Raw genomic sequence first — 25,084 nt, forward strand, 5'->3', positions numbered from 1 at the left:
AGGACCTGATTCTTACAGATCTGGCATCTGCTCTGCAGCTTGAAGGGAGAATGGCTCACAGTGCTGCCAGGGTAATGCCTGTCTAAAACCTGGAAGGGGATATGGTAGGCCTGGAATGCAACAGAATATAATTCAGCTTTGTGTCAAAATCTCCTCAGCAGCTTTAATTACATCACTTATAGCACCAAACTTCAGCCAGAAAAGCTGCTGGTTGTGATTTGGCAAGCACTGAATTACAGATGCTGCTGATTTTTCTTTCTTCTCTTCTCTTCTCCTTTTTTTTTTCTTTTTGGGGTGAGAAATCCCCAGAGCAAAATTAGGGTTTATAATAATAACCACACTTGACACATCTTTTTCTTTTTTTCTTATAAAACAAACAAAATCACCATGAAATATTATCAGTAATTACAGAGGTTATTGTGATTTAAAAGCAAAACAGAAGTTCCTCATGCATCACTTCTAAAACCCTTTTCACCTCTCTGTGGGCTGAAGGCAGAAGTTTACCATCTACCCTCAAGGAAGGGGAAAAAGGAACAGAACATTTTTAAGAGCTTTCTTGAAAGTGGCAAGTGTGTGTGTGTGTGAAGAAATCATCACTACAAATCTAAAATGAGGTTACTCTTCAAAAACCTCTAAACTAAAGTAACAAAGGACACTAAACTCCTGAAGCCAGATGATAACTCAATTGTTTAAGGTGATAAAAATGGCATGAAGAAATCAGACTAAACTCCTCTCATCTCTAATCACAGCTCTCCATCGAGTCACAACACGTCACACTACTACCACTCCCCCTCCTCATCACATTGAAAAAATAAAACCCACCTCTAATGCTTTGAATGCTACTCAAGTTTGTTGAAAAATAAAGTTTCATTTGGCTGCCGTTGCTACTTCGTGTCTAGCTTGGCCATTTCTTGCACATAGATGCCAATGCTTTCACTGTCGAAGAGCAGAAAGTAAATGTTCTTCAAGGAGGAAGAGCTGCTGCCATCAAAGTGGGTAGAAATGGCTCTGAGGGTCACCTGGGCTGCTGTCTGCTTTGGGAAGCAGTTTCTGTGTGGTCAGGGAAGAAAAGAGAGCAGGTGAGTGTAGGGCAGGGATGCTGAGAGAAACCAGCCAGGGCTCTTCCAGCCACAGGCTGCTAAGATAGTGCCACTTGCAGTTTGGCAAAGCCCAAGGATTTGATAGCAATATTCACCTGCTGCTGAATTAAGTTGCCTTAATTTCTGTTTTCATCTGCTTCGACTTCTTATAACCAATTTTTTTAATTTACAAATTTGTATTCATACTTATTTTTATTTTAATTTTTTTATTTATAATAATTTAAATTTTTTTTAGCTTGCCCTTTTGCCTTGCAGGCTAAAAATTTCCAAGGATGATTTTTTTTTTTTTATTAGCTTAGAACTAAAAAAAACAAACCCAAAACATCACCTACTTAGCTGACTTCCTTGCTCTGTCATTAAAATACTTTGCTTGGGATTCCTGTGAAAATAACTGAAATTATAACTCCAAGCCATATTTAGGTTGAGATGCATTCATTCATTCACTCTTGATGGTAATATTCTCTAACCTACAATCATATTTATATTGAAAACCATCAAAAAGATCTGGCACAACTGAAGTATCCCAATGTTACATCAGTTACTGTTAATAGTCCTTAAGATGGGACAGAGAAAAATGGAAATTCACATAACTGATATAGTATAATTCTTTATCTACCCACAAAACCAGCATTTCGGGTGCAGACATGGAGGCAGAATAAAATGACAGCAAAACCAGAAAGTCCTATTTGAAAAACTGCCTTTTTTCAGGAAATTTTCAGGTACGTTGATAAATGAAGTGTAAACCTGCAGCACCTGGTAAGTCTCTCTGTTTCTGTTAGGAGAAGTAATTGTAAGAGCAACAGAGTGAAATGGAACAAAGCAGCAGAAGGATCTGCACTAAGACTAATGGTCCAAGAATGGATTATTCTGATTCTATGCTCTTAGAAGACATGAAGACTAGAAACTATTTCTATTGGCATTAAAAGCTATAGTTAATTTTTATATTAAAGACTGTTAAAATAATGTATATTGTATAATATTGTAATAATGCACATTTTGTTTTCACTGAAAACCATAAACAAAAAAAAATCTGTATATTAAAAAAATGACTAAAAATGGCACTGCCCCTCTAATATTTTGTCCTGATCCATAAAAATATATTTTGCTTTGAAGAGTATCTGTATAAAAACGGCATTTTCACCTCCTGTGTACTCAGTGATGTGTGGTGATTTCACTGATCAAATGCAGTTTTACTTTCATTTTATTCACTGTCAGGCCAACACAAGAGGACTGTACTATGTACTCTACTCTTTGGGCACTACTACCAAAATCAATAGATACATTTCTATTTCTATTCTATTTTATTTTATTTTATTCTATTCTATTCTATTCTATTCTATTCTTATTATCTTCTTATTATATTTACAAATAAATATAAGCACACGAACTCTAACACAAAATAACAACTACTGCAGTTAGCAGTAAGATCTCTTGTCATCAGAGACCAACAAACTATTGATTTTAAAAGAAATTTGAAAGAAAAAAAAGAAAAATACTTCATATTTCTTAGTCAAGCACATTCTGCTTGCTAGTTATTAAGAAAGAAATGTGTGGCTTCACACTTGGTTGAATAGTTCACACTTTTGAAAGCAGATCTACATTTGAGAAACAGATTTTCTTTTCTTCTGAAAAGTTTTGTGTAACAAGTCTTTTCAATATCTGTTATCAGGGGGGCTTAATGAACACCCCACATCCACGTGGCTCAGGTGGCATCACTGTAACCTGCCTTCAGAATTATGCTGCCATAATCTCATTAGTACAAATGCAGGTTTAATAAGGCTCCCCACAGCAAAATGAAGGGACACAAAACCCGAGGTGATGCAGAGGAATGAAAATGAGTGCCTAGCAATATAAAACACAGCAAGCCCACTCAGCTCTCCTGTGGACTGGCTAATTTCTCTTTACAAAGGCTCTCTGGCAGTTTCATGCAAACACTGCACTTCAGTGGATTCCTCTGGAGCAGCTCTGGGTCAGATGGATCAGCAGAGGCAGGGTCACAGAGCAGAGGGCACCTCTCTGTCACAGCAGCAGCTCTGACAGCCAATTCCACCTCTGCTCCCCACACAGGGAGTCCTACCTGCCACTGGGAAACGGGGGGAAAGCCACAGACTTCAATTTCTTGTCTTCTGCAGCTGTTAAGCAGTTCTTGACAGTCTCCTCGAGCTGCTCTTCACACTTGTCCGAGCCCCACTGTGGGATGTGACAGTGGATGACAAACTTTGCTGCTAGGCCGCTAGACTGAGTGAGTGCAGCTAACACAAATGAAAATATAACATTTAGTTTGGAACAGAAACAGCTCTGCAACGACCTCTCAACCCAAAGTAACTTCTTAATTACCTCACCTCTCCAAAGAAATCCATTTGGGATTAAAATACACCACAGTGGCTCACTTGCAATAATAACCTGTCTCAGCATTCCTTCTGTGATCAATTGTTATTTCTTTGGAGACCAAAGAACCCAGGGCTCATTTGGTTAGCACACAGCTACTCAATAATGGTTTTAGCTCTCTCATTCAGCACGGCCTCTGGGTTTGTTTTATGCAAAGTACAAAAACCTTGCCCTAAACACAGTATCAGTAATCCCCACAGAGCTGTCACTGAGTGCTCTGCACAAACATCCTGCATCATCATCATCACCTTTACAATTCCAGAGAGTTGGGGATTAATATGTAGACTCACTTTACAGCTGGGTAATTTCAGACAAGGACATGAAAATCAAAGTTGTTTGTTCAAAGTCCCCACCAGTTATGTCCAATTAGGAGTCACAGATTTATTTTTCAGAAAGTGTAAGATTTCTCCAGGACCTGCAGAGCTTACAGCACAGCATCAGTTTGCTTTTGTTGCAATTGTCACCATCAGCACTACTGAAAGTCTGGGTGTTTTGGTAATCTCAGGTTAAACACTTTGAAATCAGCTGTGCATGATGGAATTAGCCCAAGGATGAAAATCCTGGATATATTCACTTGTTCTCCATCACAGAGGAATTCTGTTGCAAGCATAGAGGAATTCTGTGCTACTTAAATTTTAACCAGCTGTCTTAATAGTATAAAAGGAGTCTTGTCTTAAAAGAATAAAAGGAGTCTATCTTCTAGTTAGGTAGTGATGTTGACAGAGAAAAGTAGTTTACTTTGATTTTACGGCATATAAATTTGATTTGATATGAAAGTCAAGCAAATTCTCTTGTATAAAAATTTCTCTATCATTTCAGATGATAAAACTAGGCTACTCAATTAGGAATTTTCCCAAACTACTTAAAGCAATTTTTTTTTTTTTTTTGTATAGAGATACTAAGCCAAATAAGGCATATTGTAACTTTTCTCCATCTGTTTTCCAGACACCTTCAATTGGTTTAATCTGTCCACAAAGGAAGCACAATCTGAGATCCCAAGCTATTCCCTGCTACAAATGTGTTAACCCTTGAAGGGAGCTCCTCCAATAAAGCAGCTGCAGTTCCAAAAAGCATGCCAGTTCTGCAGATCATATCACATCTTCATTTCTGCTCAAAGTAAGGTCATTATGTGGGTTATATACATTCATCTAATATGCATAAAGGAGAATAATTTATGAAGCATCACTAATTTTTCCTATGCCTATTTTTTCCTCAGCCTATATGTTAGGCTGAGAGCTGTTTCTGATTCTCACTAAGGCTGCAGTACATACAGGGTAGGAAAGATGGCACAAGATTTCCTTAAATTTTGGACTCCCATGGGCAGAAATGACCTAAGACAAATTGATCAGTCTCAAGACAGAATGTGCACAGCCCACAGGTATCCTATTCTTCCTTTTTTTTTCCCCCCTCAGCAGGCTGCCCATATCAGCATCAGCTTTGAAGAAACATTTACATCACATCAACAAAGACACATAACAACAGGAACAGGTCAGAATGTCCAGAGAAAAGACCATCTAAAATGAGCCATGTTCAAAAGAGAGCAGGGAATCCCTCTTACCTTCAGCAACTTCCAAAGGTCCTTGAGATTTGCGAAGCTCTTTCACTGTTTCCAAGAACTCTTTGCCTCCAGCCTTTTCCAGTGCCTTGCCTGCAAGGACACAGAGCAGAAGGCCTTGGCTTCAGAGTATCAGTGTGGAAAAACAAGCCTACATTATTTTAAAAACCACTGTACACACACTACCCTGTCTCCCTCTATCAGCAGCAGCTGATTTTTATGTTTACCACTCTGCTTAGACACAGATGAAGTTTACTTTTCATGGTTTTGTAGAGCCTGTATGCTGTTACTGGAAATTACTTTAATATAAATATCTGTAAGAATGCCATTTACTCTGACTCATGGCTAAAATAATGTGGAGTGGTTTAGGCTTTCAGCCTCCAAAATGAACCCAACATCCAAACCCTATTACTTACTGAAACAAACACAGCTGGGATGCCAGGGAAGGTCTTGATGACTGAAAACCAATGATCCAAAAGCTTGCTACTAGATTCTGTGCCTCCTGTGGGACTGGCTGAATAGCTTTTTACCTCCCTCCTGCTTAAATTTCCATATTTAGTAATAACACTATTTCCTTATTTTGCACAAGCAGTATAAGGCTTTGTACATGAGTATTTCTAAATTATGTAACATCCTACAATGAAAGTTATAGTTAGAAGTGTTAATGACATATAATTTTGCAATGCAAATTTCAAATGCAAATGTAAAAATAAGCCAATAAACACCTCAATAATAATTATTTACACTTTTGCTGTTCATGTGCTTCAACAAATTAGCTGTGTTTTGCTTGTTATTAAAAGCTGACAAATCAGTGATTAGACTGTTGTACTAAGTCAGACCCAGCCTGATTTTCAGAAGCTGCAAGTGCTATTTTATGGCCTGGGGTAGATTCAGATGAAACAGGATGGGATCTCAGCAGGCAGCCAGTAGACCAGCTACTGTTCCAGCTCTAGATGATTTTTTTCTGCATGTACAGAGCCTCACCTATTTCCTCCTTGAGGTCTATTTCAGCTGTTGTAGGGTGAACAATTCCTTCTACTTTCATGGAGCCAATATGGCTGATGTCACTCTGTGTCAGAGAAAGCTGAAAAATAGCAATGAGAGGGGAGGAACAAATAAATAGTAATCCCAGTGCAAAATCATTTTCATACCAAAAAGCTGAAGTATAAAAATTTCAGTCTTTCAGAAACCAGCTATTTTATTCTGTTCAGTATGTGTGAGTCTGACTTTTAGCTTTTAATTAATTAATTTGCACACCACTCAGATTATTTGGTGATATGCCCACGACTTGGAAGCTTGCTCCAGAGGAAGTTATTGCTAGAAAAAAAAATGTTCTCACATCATAATTTGAAGGAAAAAAGGCTGATTTTGGAAATGCTTTGGTTTAAGAGAAAAACATCCTTCCCTTCATGCTAAGCCCCAATCTGTTTTTGTTCTTTATTACCTTTTGTCCTGGCACAAGGCTCTTGGAGGACAAGATAGTGAAACCATCCCCAGGTCCATCTTCAGTTGTTGAATTTGAAGCTCCTTCCTTTTCATTGTCCTTTTGTTTGCTCTATTTGATGGGAGGAGAAAAAAAAAAAGCAAGACTTCTCAAAGGAAACAATCACCATCTAGCATAATTCAATAATGGAGAGAGTTAATAACTTACTACAAATCTTATCTTCTCAGATCAATACATGACTCATAGCCTTGTAATCCCCTAAGGTTATGTAACAACAGGGGTCTGCACTGTTTATATAATGCTAAATCAGTGGTTCATCTGAGGCATTACATGTTTTTGTAGTCACATTCAGAGGCAGGGCACCCACACCCATCTGTAGATTTACTGACAATTAAGGTTGTATTTATATGGGTGGGCATGTGTTAGTTTATTTTTGTTGCTAACAGAGCAGAACCTCGTATTAAATCAAACTTAGTCACTTAGTAACCCAGTCAACTGCTCCAATTTGAAGAAAAAACAACTTTCTGGTCTGAAAAACAAATGTTTAAGTCTCAGTTATTAAGTGGTAAAGCCTTCTTATAGCTTACTTTCAGGAGCAGCAAACCTATCAGTCCTAGAGGGCTAAAGGAGCATCTCCTCACACCTCTCAATATTTGCTTTAAGGTTTGTCAAGGAGCTACCACCTCCTAACAATCCAAACTCTGCACAATTCAAAGTAAGGTGGTAGCTGAGGTCAATGCACAGAGGCATCCAATTAAACATCCCATTAAGCAACTCTGTTTTCTTTTTAAAGGCTGTTTCTACATATTATCAGCTCTGGAACTGTCTTAAAACTTTGAAAAATATGCTTAATCCAAAAAAGTTTAAAAGTTTAAGTCAAAGCTTGATATCATTTAACCCTAGCCAATGAAAAGCTCAGCAGTGTTTTAAGGTGCATGCCCTGGAATGACAAACCAAGAGCACAGATCTGGGTTACTGCTTTACCAAATTAATCCATTTTGGACAGTGATAGAAGATGGGAAAGTGCAGGGGTCAAGTTCTGATTGATTTATTCTTCTTTTAAAACTCACTAACAACAGCACAGCTAAGAACACATGAAACAAAGAGCTTGTCACAATGACATTGAAGTTCCATGTCAAATTCTCTGGACAGCAAAAAACCTTTACAGCAACCCAGTAACTGTGCAAGGCTGAAGGCATGACATCTCTCTGGTAGAAAATGTTTTAGAACACAGCTTCCTTTATTTTAAAAAGGTTCATTGCCACAGAGTTAGTGTGGAGGTAAGAGATTCTACACAATTATTAAGAGATTATTGCAGAGGGTGACACAGAATCTGTACCTGCCCTGTTCTTACCTTTTTGGACGTCCGGGCCTTGGTAGACTTTGCCTTTTTCCCACTCTTTTTGTTCACCATGGATTTCCTCCCCTTCTTCTCAGGAGCAGGGGAAAGGATGGTCTCAGTTTTGCCTTTGGCACCCCTTTTCTTGGCTAGAAGCTCAGGCTGAATTCTGGGCAGGACACCTCCACTTGCAATAGTCACACCTTTGAGTAACTGCAAGGACAAGCAGTGCATGGGAGCAAATTACAGATCCTCTTAATCTGCACCACCAGAAACAATTAAGGGAGAAAATCCACAATAACAAGGAACTTGGCAGGTGACAGCAAAGTCAAACAGCACATCCTGGGAAATTCTGTTGCTGTACAATCATTCCTACCCCTTCTTAGTGTAAACCTGTCCTTGGTGACTCACAAGCAGTGAATAAGGGTAGAAGAAGAAGAGTGTCTGTGGGCTACTTCAAAAAAGGACTGCACCACAGCCTGCTCAGAGGAGGACTGGATGCAGATCTCTTTGGCAGGGAAACAGATGCAGTGAAAGCAAGGAAAAGCTCCAAGGACCTGCTTTGCAGAGGCAAACAACAGGAATGGGCTGGGATACCATGCAGAGGACAAAGTGTGGCTAATTCCTGAGAGACAACACTGGATCTAGATCCCAGTTCACAGGTCACTGACCAGAAACACAGAGCTGGGAAAGGCCTGGTGAGAAAGTGTGAGCACACTTTCTCTTCTGGCCTGTTTTGAATTTTTACTGCACTTGACAGGAAACAGAGCCACATGACTTCATGGGCACCACATTTTCATTATTTAAAGCAGTCATATTAAGTGCAGGAGTATTCAAAGTGTGAATGACATCATCTATCTTCATACAGAGGAGATACTCTGATGCTGACTGAACCTTTTCAGCAGCCCTGAACAGTACAATCTGCAGCCCATGCTGTGATCTCTGTCCTCACTCAACAAGTTTAACAGAAGTGATCCCACAAGTGATCCCAGGAGTGAGAATACTGAAAATCACAGTTTGGGCAAACAGACAGGGAGGCAGCAATAGCAGAGAGTGAGCCAGATCCCTACCCAACACGGGCCTCACAGCCAATATAATAGAAAACACACATTTCTACAGCTTTTGGGAAAAGATCTTCCACATTTTCTTTAAGTACTGACTATCCCTGAGGGAAAAGTGAAGCATCAAGACTGCTTGTTTCAACAGGACTCATAGGCTAAGAAGAACCAAAGTTTATGCCCATAAGATTTAAGATGAGGTATGTAATAACCTTAATTTTTGTTTGCTTTTTGTTTACTAAAAAGAACCAAAGTTTATGTCCATAAGATTTAAAATGAGGTATCTCAGAACCTTAATTTTTGTTTGCTTTTATTTAAGAGGGCCCAATCTTCTGCTCCAATAACTGCAATCTCATTCTTGTCTCAGACTAAGCTCTTTCTAAGCTTCCTTGGTAGCAGCTTCACTCAAGCACACAACTCTTGCACCAAAATGCAAACAGGCACCTGATTCAGCTCCTCATCATTTGCAACTGCCAGGAGGATGTGTCTGGGGGCAATCCTTCCTTTCTTGTTGTCCCGTGCTGCATTTCCTGCCAACTCCAGGATTTCAGCTGTAACACAAGATAAAAACCAGTAACAAAAATGCAGCTTAGGTACATGCTGCATACACATTTTACACTGCTTCTTAATATCCATTTACCTTCTCAGGGATGTTTCCAGATTCATCTAATAAAGGGTTCTCACTAGAGAAAGGCAGAAACCAAACCCCACTCAATATATCTGTACATTTAGATAAATTCATTTGCCCTTCCTAATTCCCTAAATGAGAAAATATGCTAAGCTTGGTTCACATAATTTCTCTTAATTCTCTTTCAAAATGGCAAAAAAAAACCCTAAAAGAGTACATCAGCAGTCCAAAATTTCTCAGCAGCCCTGTGACAACAGAACAGCCAGGCATGCAGTGAAACCCCCAACCTGGAACAGACAGCTCTGACAAACAGCGAGGATTCTCAGGACCAGGGAAGATGAAGACTGAGGTGCATTTGAAGAAGTACTTGGAAAGCCAACACACTAGCCAGACACTGCTGGAATTCTGCATTAAAGGACACTGAAAATCTGTGAGAAGCTTCATTTCAGAACAAGATATGAAAGGTTTGATCCAGATGCAAGCAGAGACAACGTGAGAGCTTCAATGCATGAAATATTGATAGAAGGGTCCTTCTACATCTCTGGGAACAGGAGGTCACTTCAAAGGTAGTTTCTCTACCTACCAGTTAAATAGTAACATTTATACTGGAACCAAAGTCACTGAGCTTTTCCTAAGTATTACAGAAATACAGACACATCTCCCTAAGTTTATTTGGACTGTAGCAATCAGTATAACTCATTAGCTTACATAGTTTGGCCTCTACTCAGAAGTTATTTCTCATATAAGAACCCTACTGAAACACTGAGAAGGAAGGAGAAAGGAATTTTTTTCCCTCCAATTGCTCCTAAAAATCATATCCACACTTTTTTTCATTTTAAAAGTATACAGTGTCCCTGTCTTCTGGGTTTGTGTTTGTCAGTAACAGGAATATGAAAATTACAGCCAATCAGTATCCTGTTTATAACTTATTGATGTCTTAATGATATCCTACTCCTTTTTACAAACTACATAAAGAACTATAACTATTATAAAAAGAAGGATTTTCAGGAAAAATCTAGTGGAAATGTACATAATGTTTGGCTAAAATCCAAATGATTTCAACATGGGGCTTAGCTCTGGCTCATAGGGAAAATACAAGCTTTCAATTCCACTCAAAATAACAAAAGTAAAAATTTGTCTTCCAGTTTTCACTGCTACACAGCACACATATTTAACTGAATGTTGGAAATGTAAAAGCCTTTTTTTAAAATTTATATGCATATTCACAGTGAATTGTAAAAATTAGAGCAGGAACCTCTCAGCTCTAACATTTCCTAGTCTGTCCTGGATTTTAAAGGAGGAAACTGCAAAGAGATCCCACATAGTCCAGCTATATCCACCCCCATGGGGCTGGAAGTGTCAGACCCTCTCCCAGCCCTCTGCCAGCAGAGCTAACACAGCAGCAGACAGCAGGAACAGATTCCATCCATTGTGCAGACCAGCAGAGAGCAAGAAAAGAGACCCAGGCTCCTCCAGTGGGATTTGCAGATGTGTGCTGACAGCAGAGGAAAATTGCATCAGGGGAAAAAAAAAAAATCCAAAAACCAGCAGATACTTACCTGTGTGGGAAATGAAGCTCTTTCAGGTGTGCCAACAACAGGCACATCCTGCTACCTGTGTGCTCACCCCAGTGCCCCAGGTTTGGGTCCTTTGGCCAGCAGCATCCTGATGGTGCACTCTTAGTCCTCTGCCTAATGTTAAGAGCAAAAAAGGCAGAACACTCAAATGCCAGCCATCCATGCCAGGACACTGGGAAGAAGGAAATCCGAGGCAGAGGTGATGTATGGCAGATTGTGGAATATGTACATGACTTACCTAAGGATGCCAAACATTTGCATGGTAAATTATTGCCTTACTTCCTTCTAGGGAAGGTTTCTATACATATTTTTTTCTAATGGTGGAGGCCAGGGCTCATAATCTAATAAAATGGTATTTACAAAAAACAATATCAAAACTGGAGCCTTCAGTTATCACATGCCCTGCTAACAATAACAGATCCCTAAAGAAACTGCTTTACATTTCAAGTAGAAACTTCTTAGCAGCTGAGGTTACCTAAATTCTAAAAAGACAAGTCTGAGAATATAGGTCCTATAATACCTATATAAATAGGTATTATAGAATATAATAGGATTATAGAATATAGGTCCTATACTATAACAAGCTCTCTTGGAACTGGGCATCTTGATATTTTCAGCCATAAATTGATTTTACTTTGTGTTCTAAGCACAGGCATTAAGAATCACATTGAAATCTCAAATAATATTGCTTCCTGCAAGAGTCAAAATCCACAAAGATGCCTCCACATCAGAAGTTTAACTTCAAATCCAGACATCTTCAGAAGCACATGACTCTCTTTCCAGCAGAGACAAGCTGCAGCCAAGCTATGACCTGAATGGGATTACATCTTGTCACCCTGTGACATACAGAGAAAAAGAGGTTTCTTTAGCTGATGGACCAGCAGATTTGAAATGTCTGGGAACTAAAGCATGCTAGCCATGCCAAAGGTTTTTGTTCAGTTGAGCTTGCAGGAAGGTGGACTTCTAAGAAAGGTCTATGAGAATTCCTGATAGCAAATTGGAAAGATTTCATACAGGTTGTCTTGTTTTCCACTTCCCCTACAGGAGAAATCCTGTCAGCTCCTGTTACACTAGCACATAAAAATCTACCAGTAATACCTTTACTCTGCAAAAATCTATTGATGATGGAGTCCTTGTCCTCCATTTCCTGGTGGAAAGATGTCTGCTGGATTTGTCTCTGCATGGCAGATGAGCACAAGAGGCAGAAGAGTGTTCCAGGGGATTCCTGTGAAGGAGGAAGCCTTTGCTGGTGGTGTGTTCTGCCCTCATTTAGAGAGGATGGCTTTCCATTGAGATCTTCCACAAGTTCCTCTGAACATGACTTGTGCTTCCTCATCAAGGGGCTTCTGTATTCTCTGCCTGCTTTTTGGGAAGATGCCCTGTGGGACATATGCAGTTGATGTTTGATTTAGGTGGTTGTGCCTGCAGTCAGCTCTGTGCACACTCAGAGCATGAGTCTGTTGCAAAACCCATCAATCACATGGGACTCAGGCCAATTTTTCAGAGAATTTTAACTCTGAAGCCAATGGAATTCTCAGCAAACACAACCTTCTGGATGGGAATTAAGCTGCAGTTTTACAATATGATTTTCAAGCCTAAAATGTAAAACAGCATCAAGATATTAAAAAGAAAGGTTTAAAACAGTGAAGAGATCTTTACATTGTACCTCTTCCTGAGATTCCACCACCATTGCTGGCATTTTAATGATGGGATTGATAAGGCAAAGTGCAGATTTGGGGGTGATAATGGCTGTGAGGTGCTGCCATGACCAACCTTGCTTACAAAGGAAAAAACCAGGGGTTTGGTATCTCTGTGACACAGAACACATACCAAAGCCAAAGAGCAGTCTCAGCTCCCTAAACTGGGAGTAAGGATGCTGCAGATGTTTATGCAGCCTCTGGATGATGCCAGCCACGAGGCTCAGAGCTCTGGGGCAGCACAAACCCAGGCCAGCAGCAGTGGCCAGCAGGACTGGTCACTCACAGAGATCTGCTGGTCCCTGCCAGCCCTGGAGGAATGCAGGCACCCAGGTGGTTCTGGTTCTGTTGGACCCTTCCAGCCTCATCTACCTTGCTCCTCTCCCAGCCATGACTTGCTTCCCCACCTCCCAAGCTCCTTTCCCTGGCAATCCACACCAAGATTTCTATCTCAGCACCTTTCCTGGACAGTCACCATTTTTCCTGTCTACTCTAGCTCAGTATTCCTGCCTAGATTCTTCATTGACTCCATCCAATCCTTGGCCTATTTCCCATTTTTTCAACTTGCTCTCCAGCTTCCTGGCAGGATATTTAGACACTCCTCACCATTTATTTGCCTACTGGTCATCAGTCCAGCTGCCCCCAGTAGCCAGACTTATCCCTAACATCTATATTTTTCTTCCATAACCACTGCCTCCCCATAATGTTATGATTTGGGAGCTGAGAGAGGCTGGAATGTGTTCAGTGAGGACCAAGTCTTCAGAGATTTTAGCTGTTAAAAGTCAAAGAAGTCTCAGCTGAGCATGAGCAACCTGTGTTTTATCAAAGTTAGAGCCTGGCCAAAGAGTGCAGATTTCTCTGAGGTAGCACACACCTCCCTTCCCCTTTTGTAAAGCATTAAATCTCTGCTCAAACACAGAGAAGCACTCAGGGGTTTAGAGGAGAAGTTTTCATGAATGTTTTAACATAACAAAAAAAAAAAAAAAGTTCAACCTGCTTCTGTGAAACAGCTAAAAAGTGACAGTCCCTTACTGCCACTCTCCCAGATTTAGCCTGAAGCAGTTCCCCTCATGCAGCCTTTCATCCTGAGGAACCATCATTTCACACCTGCAAATCCAGGAGAAAAGAATGCCATTTGTAATAGAAAAATCAGATAATGTTAAGAAAATGTAGCTGTTTGACATATAATACCCCCCTTTGACAACATCCTTGGAAAAACCTATTTTGTTTCTACAGGCTTCCCTAAACCAAAGATTTTATACCCCTGTAATATTAGGAATAACTAGATCAGCAGGATTAGATGCTGCAACACTTTTGGTTTTTTTTTTAACTGAACTCTCCACCTTTGTAATATTTCCAAACAAATCCCTGGACAGAGCACAGGAATTTTGGTTTGGAAAGAACACAATCCAGCAGCAATAGATGTTTGCTCAGAAACATTACCCCATTCTATCACAATATATACAGGAGTTCTCTGCTGAACCAAGCAGCTGAAAATAGCATTCCCTTACAATTTATGTGGGCTCCCAGCCTACACCTCTAGCAACCTTCTTGCCTGGTTGACTACACATCCTTTTTTTTTTTCCTAAAGCAAATTGTAGGCCCACACATAATCTGCTCATATCAGATTAATGATTGAAATTAAACTGCACTTACAACCTAGGAGCAGAGCCAAGAATTTCATTGTTCTAGTTCAGGTAATAGGCAAACAGTGCTGACCACAAGTCAGTCTGCAGCACTGAAATGTTGCACATTCCAGATGTGCTGCTGACAATTTATTACTGCACCTTGTAAAAATTGCCACAGCTCAGAGCAAGCATCTCCAAATGTTTATCCTAGAAATATCTCCCTGTGGAGTAGGAGAAGAAAAAGAAGTGTTTCTCTGCAGACAGAAGGTCAGCAGAGTCACAGTGCATCACATTATGTTATAAAAGTTATTGTGATTTCTTCAACACAAGCAATACTTTGTCACTCCAGCTCCAGAAGTAGCCTCAGGGGAAAAACAAATAAAATTGATTCTCATCTGGAATGTACTGCCACAAACATGGAGATTTTTGCAATCTACTATTAAGCTTGATGATAAATTTAATTTTACAAGTGAAATTAGTGAAATTTATTAGTGAGATCTCAGATTTTCTCCACACTTTTGAAAGAAAGTAATGGTTTTATTGTCTGGTAGTGAGAACAAGCTTCACATGTGCAAAAGACAGCAGTGTTTACATAAAATCTGTTGCATGGACAACCAGGCTCCATGCAAGCTTCTTCATGCCACCTGGGCAATAAACTACACTGCTGAAACACAACTCACTGAGCTGACTCCATGCAGGCAGGGACTCCTCACAGATCCTCTAATGCACCTCAGTCTTGATCTGTAACCCCTGAGTATCCTGGGCTGTGAATTCTAACCATTTGCTGAAGTGCTATTTTCCATAATTAAACAAGAAACTCAACAGATATGATCAAAAGACACTCTGAAATATTTCTGTACAGAATCACAGTATATTGTATCACCATGGGACACCTGCCCTTTTCTCAAAGTTCAATTTCAGAAAGGCAGGAAAAAGAAAACTCAGGGCGTGTGGGAAGATTTAAACCTTGGAACACTTTCTGTATACACTTAGGCAAAGCAAAAAGGTTTTTAAAATTAAATTTAAATTTTAATTCAAATTAAGCCCCTCCCCACATTTATATTTCATAACACTTTGACACTCTCCTGCAAAGAGAAATGCAGCCAGCAAAAGAGTTTTCTCACTTAAAAAGCACAGAAGCAGTACAAGGTGAATTTGCTATTTTTTTTTCTATTATTCACATTTAGGTGTATAAAAAAACCTAATTAATACCAATTTTCTCTGGGACAAAAACTACACACAAGTGTCTCCTCACTCTGCAAAACAATACAAAATAACACTCTAGCTAGTGACCAAGCATGGTGCCTCTAAAAGAGAAATTTCCACCCTTAAGCAACAAGTGAACCTCCTTAGTGTTTTCAGCAGATCCTGATTCCCAGGAGTGCTCCACATGCTCACACCCCATCCCATGGGTGGCTCCTCTGTGTGAGGAGCACTGCCAGGAGCAGGTTCTTGCTTCACCTGCCAGGTGCTCTATGACAGCTACAAAAACTACACACAAGTGACAAAAATAACAAAAACAAAACAAAAATAACACTCCAGTGAGTGACCAAGCATGGTGCCTCTAAAGGAGAGAATTTCCACCCTCAGGAAACACATGAACCTCCTTAGTGTTTTCAGCAGATCCTCATTTCCAGGAGTGCTCCACATGCTCACACCCCACCCCATGGCTAAGCCTGGCTCCTGTGTGTGAGGAGCACTGGCAGGAGCAGGCCTTGCTTTACCTGCCAGGTGCTCTATGACAGCTACAAAAACTACACAGAACTGACTCCTCACTCTGCACAACAATAAAAAATAACACTCCAGTGAGTTACCAAGCATGGTGCCTCTAAAGGAGAGACTTTCCACCCTCAGCCTCTCCAGGAAACAAATCTCCTTAGTGCTTTCAGCAGGTTTCAACAAATCCTGATTCCCAGGAGTGCTCCACATGCTCACACCCCATGCCATGGCTAAGCCTGGCTCCTGTGTGTGAGGAGCACTGCCAGGAGCAGGTCTGGCTTTACCTGCCAGGTGCTCTATGACAGCTACAAAAACTACACAGAACTGACTCCTCACTCTGCAAAACAATACAAAATAACTTTCCAGCTAGTGACCAAGCATGGTACCTCTAAAGGAGAGACTTTCCACCCTCAGCCTCTCCAGGAAACAAATCTCCTTAGTGCTTTTAGGAGGTTTCAACAAATCCTGATTCCCAGGATTGCTCCACATGCTCACACCCCATCCCATGGGTGGCTCCTGTGTGTGAGGAGCACTGGCAGGAGCAGGTCTGGCTTTACCTGCCAGGTACTCTATGACAGCTACAAAAACTACACAGTACTGACTCCTCACTCTGTAAAACCATAAAAAAAAGCACTCCAGTGAGTGACCAAGCATGGAGAAGGAGAGAATTTCCACCCTCAGGAAACAAATGAACCTCCTTAGTGTTTTCAGCAGATCCTGATTCCCAGGAGTGCTCCACATGCTCACACCCCATGCCATGGCTGAGCCTGGCTCCTGTGTGTGAGGAGCAGGCCTTGCTTTACCTGCCAGGTACTCTATGACAGCAGCCATGTAGACGGGTGCCCCCACCCCGATGCGGTACTTGTAGGTGCCTTTCTTCAGGTAGCGCATCATCCTGCCCACGGGGAAGATCACCCCGGCCCTGCTCGAGCGCGACAGTTTGGACATTTTCTTCTTCCCGCTCCGCCCCGACATCTTGCGGCCTCGTGCTTCTCAATTTGCTGGTGGTTCTCAGTGCCTTGCTGCAAATCTGAGGGCTGCAAGAGAAAACCAAGAGGGTTGGTGAGAAAGAACAGGTTGGTGTGGCCAGCAGGAGCAGGGAGATCGTTCCTCCCCTGTACTCAGCACTGGTGAGGCCACATCTCCAGGGCTGTGTCCAGTTCTGGCCCCTCAGTTTGGGAAGGACATTGGGATGCTCAAACACAAGGCTGGTGAGGGGCTGGGAGCACAAGCCCTGTGAGGAACACTGAGGGAGCTGGGGCTGTTCAGCCTGAAGAAGAGGAGGCTCAGGGGTGACCTTATTGCTCTCTACACCTTCCTGAAGGGAGGTTGCAGACAGGTGAGGTCAGTCTCTGACAGAAGCAGAGGACACAGTCTCCAGCTACCTCAGGAAGGTACAGGTTGGATATTAGGAAGAAATTTTTCACCAAAAGAATAATCAAGTACTGGAATGCTCTTCCCAGGGAGGTGGTAGAATCACCATCTCTGGGTGTGTTTACAAAAGCCTGGACATGGCACTTGGTGCTAGAGTCTAGGTGAGGTGTTAGGGCATAGGTTGGACTCGATGATCTTAGAGGGCTCTTCCAACCTCATTATTCTGTGATCTTCATGCATTGCTGCTGTTCCAGAAGAAAAAATCCAAACTTGCCCTCAACACCTGTTAAAGTGTAGGCATTGTTCATTAAAAGCAGGATTGGCACCATGATCTTTTCTGAAAAATCCTCTTTGCCCAGGATTTTGTCCTGGGAAGCTGAGAAGCCTCAGAGAAGAATGAAAACAATAATTATCTGGTTGCTGCTCCTGTGTTTGGCTGCTTTGGAATGTGGCTTGGACATTGTTTACCAACAGGTGAATGCTTGATTGGTCCCATGTGAATTGTTTTTACTTAATGACCAATCACCATCAGCTGTGTCAGACTCTGAGTCAGTCACAAGCTTTCACTATCATTCTTGTGAAGCCTTCTATCTGTACCCTTTCTCTTTAGTTTAGTTTTAGTATAGCATTCTTTAATATAAAATAATATCATAAAATAATAAATCAGCCTTCTGAGAACATGGAGTCAGATTCTCACCTCTCACCTCATCCTGGGGACCTCACAACACCACACAGGATAATTGGATTATTTGCTATGACTTTGCTTTTGAACTGCACTGTCAGTGTAGCAATACCAGGAGCAAAGAAAACAAACCTTGTTTTCTCCTTATTTTTCTGGCAACCACAAGATTAGGGATAAACAGACAACAAACCCTGGAATCTGCCACTTCACTCCAAAGCTTGCATGTGGTCACAATTACACCTCCAGTTCTCACTCTCAGACAAATAATGTTTGGGAAAGGTTTAACTCTATTTACAAAACATGGGTTTAACTGCATTTTGATAGCTGCCCTGGAGGTATAATTATGAGCCTGGTTACTCCTCAGAAGCAAACACAGAGCAGGTCTGCCAGAGATGGTATTTCTGCCAAGGAAAGCACAGTTACCTCACTGCCAGCATCCATTCACCTCCAGTGAAAGAAAGAAACACAACAAGGGAGACTTTGAAAAGCATTCAAATGAATCTAGGTGATACTGCTAAATTTTAAATTAATTTTTTTATTTACCAAAGGTATAAAATCAGCAGAGAGCTGTAAAACCTTGGCATGTCCTTGTGTATCAGCCAGACAATTTTTTTTCTTTCTGTGAGCAATGTATCATGTGGGCATGATGAGAAAAGTTGGGAAAGATTAAACCAGTAAACCTATCAGACACAGACACGTCAAAATTGGCATTGCTCATCATCCCACTCTGAATTCCCTGCCAACTGCCAGCCTGGAACCACAGAGCTCCAAGGGAAGGTGAAAAGAAGTGGGGAGGCATGATCCTGGTCTTTAGAGATGCTGTGAAGGTGGAGAGAGCCAGGGTTCCCTAGAGCAGTGACCCTTACAGAAGCTGTACAGCAGAGGACAGAGAGCAGCACTGGGCTTGGTCACACAGGGAGGCAGCAAAATCTGCCCAGCAGAAAAACTTCAGAACAATTTGAGAATGTAGGTCAGAAATCCAGCAGCACTGGATCTGCCTCGGGGCTGGAGGCTGGACCTGGTGATCTTCCTTCCTTAATGAAACTTGTAATTTGTGACAAACCCTTTATAAACTTTCAATTTCATAATAATAACAACTCTTAAAAGATGTCCTTTTCAGTTTGTGACAACTGACATCCAAACAATAGACCTAGGCTGGGAATTAGGCTTCTAGCCATCAGAGGAGCCTATTTCTGGGACAGCCTCCTCTTTAGAGCAACAATAACTCTTTTTGAGGTGGAACTTAATAAATGTATGCAGTAGGGTACAAACAGCTTCCTGCAATGCTGGCAGGACAGCTGCCCCACCCAAGAGTTCAGGCCAGCACTGAAACCCCTGCAGAGAGCCATGCTGAAAGACTACACTACCTGTATCAAAATTATATTAAGCTAACCTCTCATATATTCCTTCCTATAGCATCAAATCCCAGCTGAGTGAAAATCAGTGGAAAAAGGCAAATATCAAGGGATTAGATCCACAGAAAATACCATTGTTACACTTGATCTCCATGGCAGAAAATCAAAACATATTTGTATACAATTAACTACACTGCTCTGGGCCATGCTGCTGCATTACATAAATTTATGTTTAATTACTCACTTTTGGCTCATCCTTCTGTTGCTATCACTGAACTTTCCACCCCTGCCTACTCCTTTATTTTCCCCTTCTCTCTCACAGGAAGCCCTCTGCCTTTATTTACTCCCCTGCTGCCAAGCCAACTCTTGGAATCCCAAAATATTTTCCAAATGCACTGCAGGTTATGTTTGCAGAATTTTGTGAGAGCCTAAATACAAGATGTTTCAAAACTCTGCTAACACTGTCTCTGCTTTGCAACTTACATGGAGCAGGGTGCACTGAGGAACAACAAACACAGCAGTGTGCTCTTGTCTTGTTTTGACTCCTACAGGAGGCATTTTTTGGTAGAAAGCCAAGCTCTGGCATAGTCACAACAGGATCTGGACAAAGAAACATGCAGAGAAAACTCCTGTGGACCTGGACAAAGAAATCCCAGAGACAGGGATCTGGTTTTCTTGCAGGAAAAGGCACATGAGCTCAGCCCTGCCACACTCACCTGAACTGCAACCAACAGGTAAAGAGCTACAAGCTGAGCACTGCTGTCCTAATTGTTCCCTGCTGAGGACACAGCCAAGCCTCAAGGGCTTATCAGTTGAAAAGTCTACCCACACTTGTTCCCTCTCTGCCAGCTGATTCATCATCTCTGTGTTTCTCCTCATGAAGCACTGCCTCCATTTAAAAATAAACCTGTGCCACTTGTGCTAAGTCCATCCTCACTGAGCTACAAGGGCTGTGTCTGTATCTGCCTGCCATGACATCAGGCTTGGGCAATTGGAAGCAATTATTTTCCCTGTCCCTTAATTGGTCACAGCACACCCCACTCTGCCATGACTCCAACATCCCTGTGCTGCTAATGGGGGGTTGAGGAGCTACAACATCTCACAGAGCTCTCCACAACATGACTGCAAGCAGGGCTTTCCTCTGTTGAGTTTTGCCTTCTTCAGAGCCCAAGGAAACCAGTGACATTTTCCTTCTGCCTCCTGGAAAAATACTTAAGAATCCACCTTCCACTGGACCAGACCACTCCAAGCCCCATCCAGCCTGGACTGGGACACTTCCAGGGATCCAGGGACAGCCACAGCTTCTCTGTACCAGGACCTCACCACCTTCACAGGGAAAAACTAAGGGAATCCTTCATAACATCTGACACAAATCTCTCCTTTTTTAGATGTAAACCATTCCCCCACGTCCTGTCACCATGTGCCTGTGTAAAAAGTCCCTCTCCCTCTTTCTCATACACCCCATCCAGGTACTGCAGGGCTGCAGCAAGGTCTGCCCAGAGCTTTTCCAGGGCCAGGCTGAATATGCCCAGCTCTCCCAACCTGTCCCTGGAGCAGAAAGGCTCCAGCCCTCGGAGCACCTTGACTTGGGAAGGATGCTGAGATGTTTGAGCACATCCAGAGGAGGGCAACAAGGCTGGTGAGGGGCTTGGAACACAAACCCTGTAAGGAACCACTGAGGGAGCTGGGGCTGTTTAGCCTGGAGGAGGCTCAGAGGTGCCCTTATTGCTCTCTACACCTTCCTGAAGGGAGGCTGCAGACAGGTAGGGTCGGTCTCTCCTACCAGGCAGCGCTGACAGAACCAGAGGACACAGTCTCCAGCTACCTCAGGAAGGTACAGGTTGGATATTAGGAAGAAATTTTTCACCAAATGAATAATAAAATATTGGAATGCTCTTCCCAGGGAGGTGGTAGAATCACCATCTCTGGGTGTATTTAAAAAAAGCCTGGATATGGCACTTGGTGCTAGAGTCTAGGTGAGGTGTTAGGGCATGGGTTGGACTTGATGATCTTAGAGGGCTCTTCCAACCTCGTTATTCTGTCATTCTGTCATTCTGTGACTTCCAAACACCGAGAGAACTCGAACTCAGCAGCCAAAGTCTAAAATAAAGGGTATTCAGGACTACCCACACAGCTGCACTCCCCTCATCTCCAGCAGATCTGTTAGAACAGTTAGGAGTTGACAAGGAACCCAGACATACCTTGGATCCAGCTTAGGATGCACATTCACTTACAAAGGAAATATTTGTGAAAAATAACGAGGAAGACCTGAAGCAGGGGCTCGTTGTCTGACCGAATTGCTAAGGCCATAGTGCTGTTCAGGGGGCAGGTGCGGTGTCTCCAGAACCGCCCACGCCGAGCGCGTTCCCCGCGAAAGAAGCTTCCAGGGCACCCCCAACCCCGGGGGTCCCTGCTGAGGCAGCTCCCACTCACAAACAACATCGGGCCACTCCTGCGGGGGTCGGGAGGACGGACCCTGAGAGGACGGATCTGGTACGGCCCCACAGGGAGCCTTTGGAGCCGCTACGAGCACCGGGCTCGGGGACGCCGCGCTCGGCCCCGGAGCCGCCCCAAGCCCCCTCAGGGCCCGCCCGCCCCGCGCACGCCTCGCCGTTGCCCGGACACCGCCGCCCCGCCCACTCCCGTCTCTGATTGGTCGCTGCGGCAGCCCGGGCTGGGCAGGGAGCGCGGTGATTGGCTGAGAGCCTCTTGATCGGCGGGAGAGGGGCGGGGGCAGCAGCCGGGCCGCGCAGGCGTCCCGAGGCGCAGTGGAGTGTGTGTGTGTGGGGGTGTGGCCGCCGGCTTTCCCGCGCAAACGCTCCCCCCTGACGCCCCCCCTCACACCGCCCTCAGCCAGCGCCGCCGCCGCGGGGGCTTCGCCCGCTGCCCGCCGAGGGGCGGCTGTGGCAGCGGCCGCACGGCCCCGGAACGGGAAGCGCTGCGGGGGCCGAGCGGAGGCAGCGAGCGAGGAAGAACCGCCCCCTCCCCCCCGTAACCGCTTAGCCGGGGCCGGCCCCGCGCGCGCCGCCGTTACCACCTCGCGCCCCCCCCTCCCTTTATGGCCGCCCCTCACCCGCCCCCCTCACGCCCTTTCCCCTCACGGCCTCGGCCATGGCCGGGCCCTCCCGGAGAACGGCAGCGGCGCCGGGAAGAGGAGGAGGAAGAGGAGGAGGAGGAGGTGGGTCGTGCGGCCGAGGAGAGAGGGAAGGAGAGGAGCAGGGCCTCGCCGCGGCCCCCGGAACCCCCGCGCCGCCGCTCCCCTCACCTGCCGGCGCCTGCCGCCGCCGCCTCCTCCTTCTTGTCTTCCCTTCCTCTTTTTCCTCCCCCTCTTTTCCTCCTCTCCTTGCCCCCCCTCCCCTTTCCTCCCCTTTTCCCTTCTCGGCTCCCCCCGCCCTCGCTCCGCCTCAGCCGCTCTCCCCGTATTGTATGTTTCAATGGCGATGGCGGCTGCTGCTGAGGGGGGCGGCAGGGGTTTCCTCCCGCTCGGCACATACCGCCTCTAGGAGGAGTCACTGCAGCCCGGGCCCGCTACAACCCCCCTCTCTTGGCTGCCGCCCTCCTCGGCCGGGCCCCAGGGCTGCAGTGGGGGCAGGAGCCCCCTCCCCGCCCAGCAGAGAAAGGGCCCCCCTGACCCCAGTCCCAGTGGGCTTGTGGTAGCCGGGAGCATAAAGGCAGAAAGCCTTGCCATCCTTTCCCAGGGTGGAGGAGTTCGGAGATGGAGAGGTTTCAAGGCAATCCCAGATTGGGTTAAAGCCCAAGGAGCGCCTGGTTTTTGTTAGAGAGAGCCACCCATCCCTCTGTCCCTTTGGCAGGGTGGCCTGTGCCAATGCCTCGCTATGGTGCTCTAACCCAAATATTGCAGCATCCCCAAGTCGGCTCGGAACGGCCCTAACAAAGAGTGCCGGCAGCTCTTTGTGTTGTCTTGCCTTGGAGCGTTCTGGGCGCTCTCAGGCTTTCCAACTCGTCTGTGAGGGCTGCAAAGTTCCCTTCTGAATGGAAGCTGAGGGTTTTTCTTTCCTTCCCTGCAGTCGCACGGATTGAAGAGCTCGAGCTCCAAGAGACGCAATAAGCGATTGTGCTTTGAGTCTTGGCAGCGCCAAATCTGTGAGCAGAGGCTGGTGCAAACAGCAGAGTACAGGGCTACACCTCTTTAACTCCTCTCAGGTATATTTTTACATCAGGCTGGGTTTGTATCATCGTTCCTATACAGATACTTTGTTGCACTGATTTTGCTATAAAGACATTTGGGTGCTACTGTGGTGCACTAGGAGATACATTATTAACACAGGCCACTCCTGCTTGCTTGCGGTGTTACTTTAGGAGGGTGTCTGGGAACAACAGAGAGAAAGAACCATTCGTGCATTCAGCATTCTCTTTGCCACTGGAAAAAATCATAAAAGATGCACTTGAGCTTGGTTTTGGCTCTGCCAAAGTAAGCAATTTTATGTCTGCACAGGATTGGATTTGGTGGGTAAAAAAGCAACGGAATATTTCCCCAGGTTATGTTAATTGTGGATCACACCATCTCATGAAGAAAGAGGGCCTGAGCTCAGGACCTGCATTTTCCTGTGACCTTGGGTAAAGCAGTTGCCTTTACACAGCTGTATTTTGACTGTTGTTAAAATGGAAATAAAGATACCTTTTCTCTTTTCAAGCATTGAGTAAGAGCCTCAATGCATTGGTGTGGATCAATTCTTTGGGGTCTGTTCTCTTCCTCACTGCTTTTTGAAAACAAGGTCAAGATGCCTTGAGACCATAGAAAAAAACCTAATGTATGAATTTGACTTATTTTGCATGTAAGAGGAAGCCTTACCTTGATCTTGCCCACTGAGAGTTGGAATTTATCAAAAGAAGAAGATATGTGTAAGCCTGTCAGTGTATTGAACCATATTGGGAGGGTAGGAGGAAGCTCAAGGAGATTTCCAAGCACTAAGCACAAAAATTAATGACAATGTAAAACCCATGTCAAAAGGAAGAAAAGCATTTACATTTTTCTATTACCAGATACAAATAACTGCATCCAAAACCCCTTACAGTCATGCATGTGTTACGTGGCTTTGTAATTTAAAATAATTTGAGATGAGGCAAAATAAGCATCCCAAGTTTTTGAAAACATTCCCAGTGTGTTAGAGTTTAACATCAAATAGTTGCTGTGTGATAAGAACACGAGCATGTGGGGGAGGTCTTTCAAAGAAAAAAAAAATCTTTGTGTGAGGCAAACTTTCAACATTAGGAGATCTCCCTCTGTTTATAACAACATTTTTCTGTTTATAAACAAAATTCTCCTGAAGGAAAACAGGAGTGCTGGAGAAGTGTGAGAGAGGACATTGCAAATTTTCACAGTGTAACACTTTTTAAGTCTGTCATAGATGTCTGAATTTTAATAACAATTTTTGTGCTGTTGTGATTTTTAATAGTCACACCATAAACTCATATTCCACTCTTTATTTCTCCAGTGGATACAGCCTATCCTTAACCTAAATATTAAACATAAACCTTCATATCCTAAACCTAATACAGCATTGCATGGATATTTTATG

General features: G+C 43.5%; 1 protein-coding gene and 1 long non-coding RNA gene across 5 annotated transcripts; one reads left to right on the forward strand and one right to left on the reverse strand.

Annotated features, from left to right (window-relative positions):
- Positions 1-349: 349 nt before the first annotated feature.
- On the reverse strand, positions 350-22,926 carry MACROH2A2 (macroH2A.2 histone). Of its 4 annotated transcripts, none has more exons than XM_054637149.2 (9): positions 22,810-22,926; positions 16,937-17,170; positions 9,329-9,435; positions 7,842-8,039; positions 6,488-6,598; positions 6,028-6,127; positions 5,047-5,136; positions 3,178-3,352; positions 350-1,050 (listed from the first exon to the last, which is right to left on the reverse strand). In XM_054637149.2, exons 2-9 carry the CDS (start codon positions 17,106-17,108, stop codon positions 885-887), a joined length of 1,119 nt encoding a protein of 372 aa, XP_054493124.1. In that variant the 5' UTR covers positions 17,109-17,170; positions 22,810-22,926; the 3' UTR covers positions 350-884. The 4 variants fall into 4 exon arrangements, 3 of the variants coding, with proteins under 3 accessions (XP_054493124.1, XP_077039621.1, XP_077039622.1); XM_077183506.1 differs by lacking the exon at positions 22,810-22,926 and adding an exon at positions 21,746-22,044; XM_077183507.1 differs by lacking the exon at positions 22,810-22,926 and adding an exon at positions 20,028-20,050.
- Positions 22,301-24,198, forward strand: LOC129123404 (uncharacterized). The gene is made up of 3 exons (XR_013183521.1): positions 22,301-22,722; positions 23,573-23,708; positions 24,044-24,198. It is a non-coding gene; the product is annotated as an uncharacterized LOC129123404 (long non-coding RNA).
- The last annotated feature ends 886 nt before the right edge of the window (positions 24,199-25,084 follow it).

The sequence above is a fragment of the Agelaius phoeniceus genome, chromosome 9, assembly GCF_051311805.1.
Source record: "Agelaius phoeniceus isolate bAgePho1 chromosome 9, bAgePho1.hap1, whole genome shotgun sequence".
NCBI lineage: Eukaryota > Metazoa > Chordata > Aves > Passeriformes > Icteridae > Agelaius > Agelaius phoeniceus.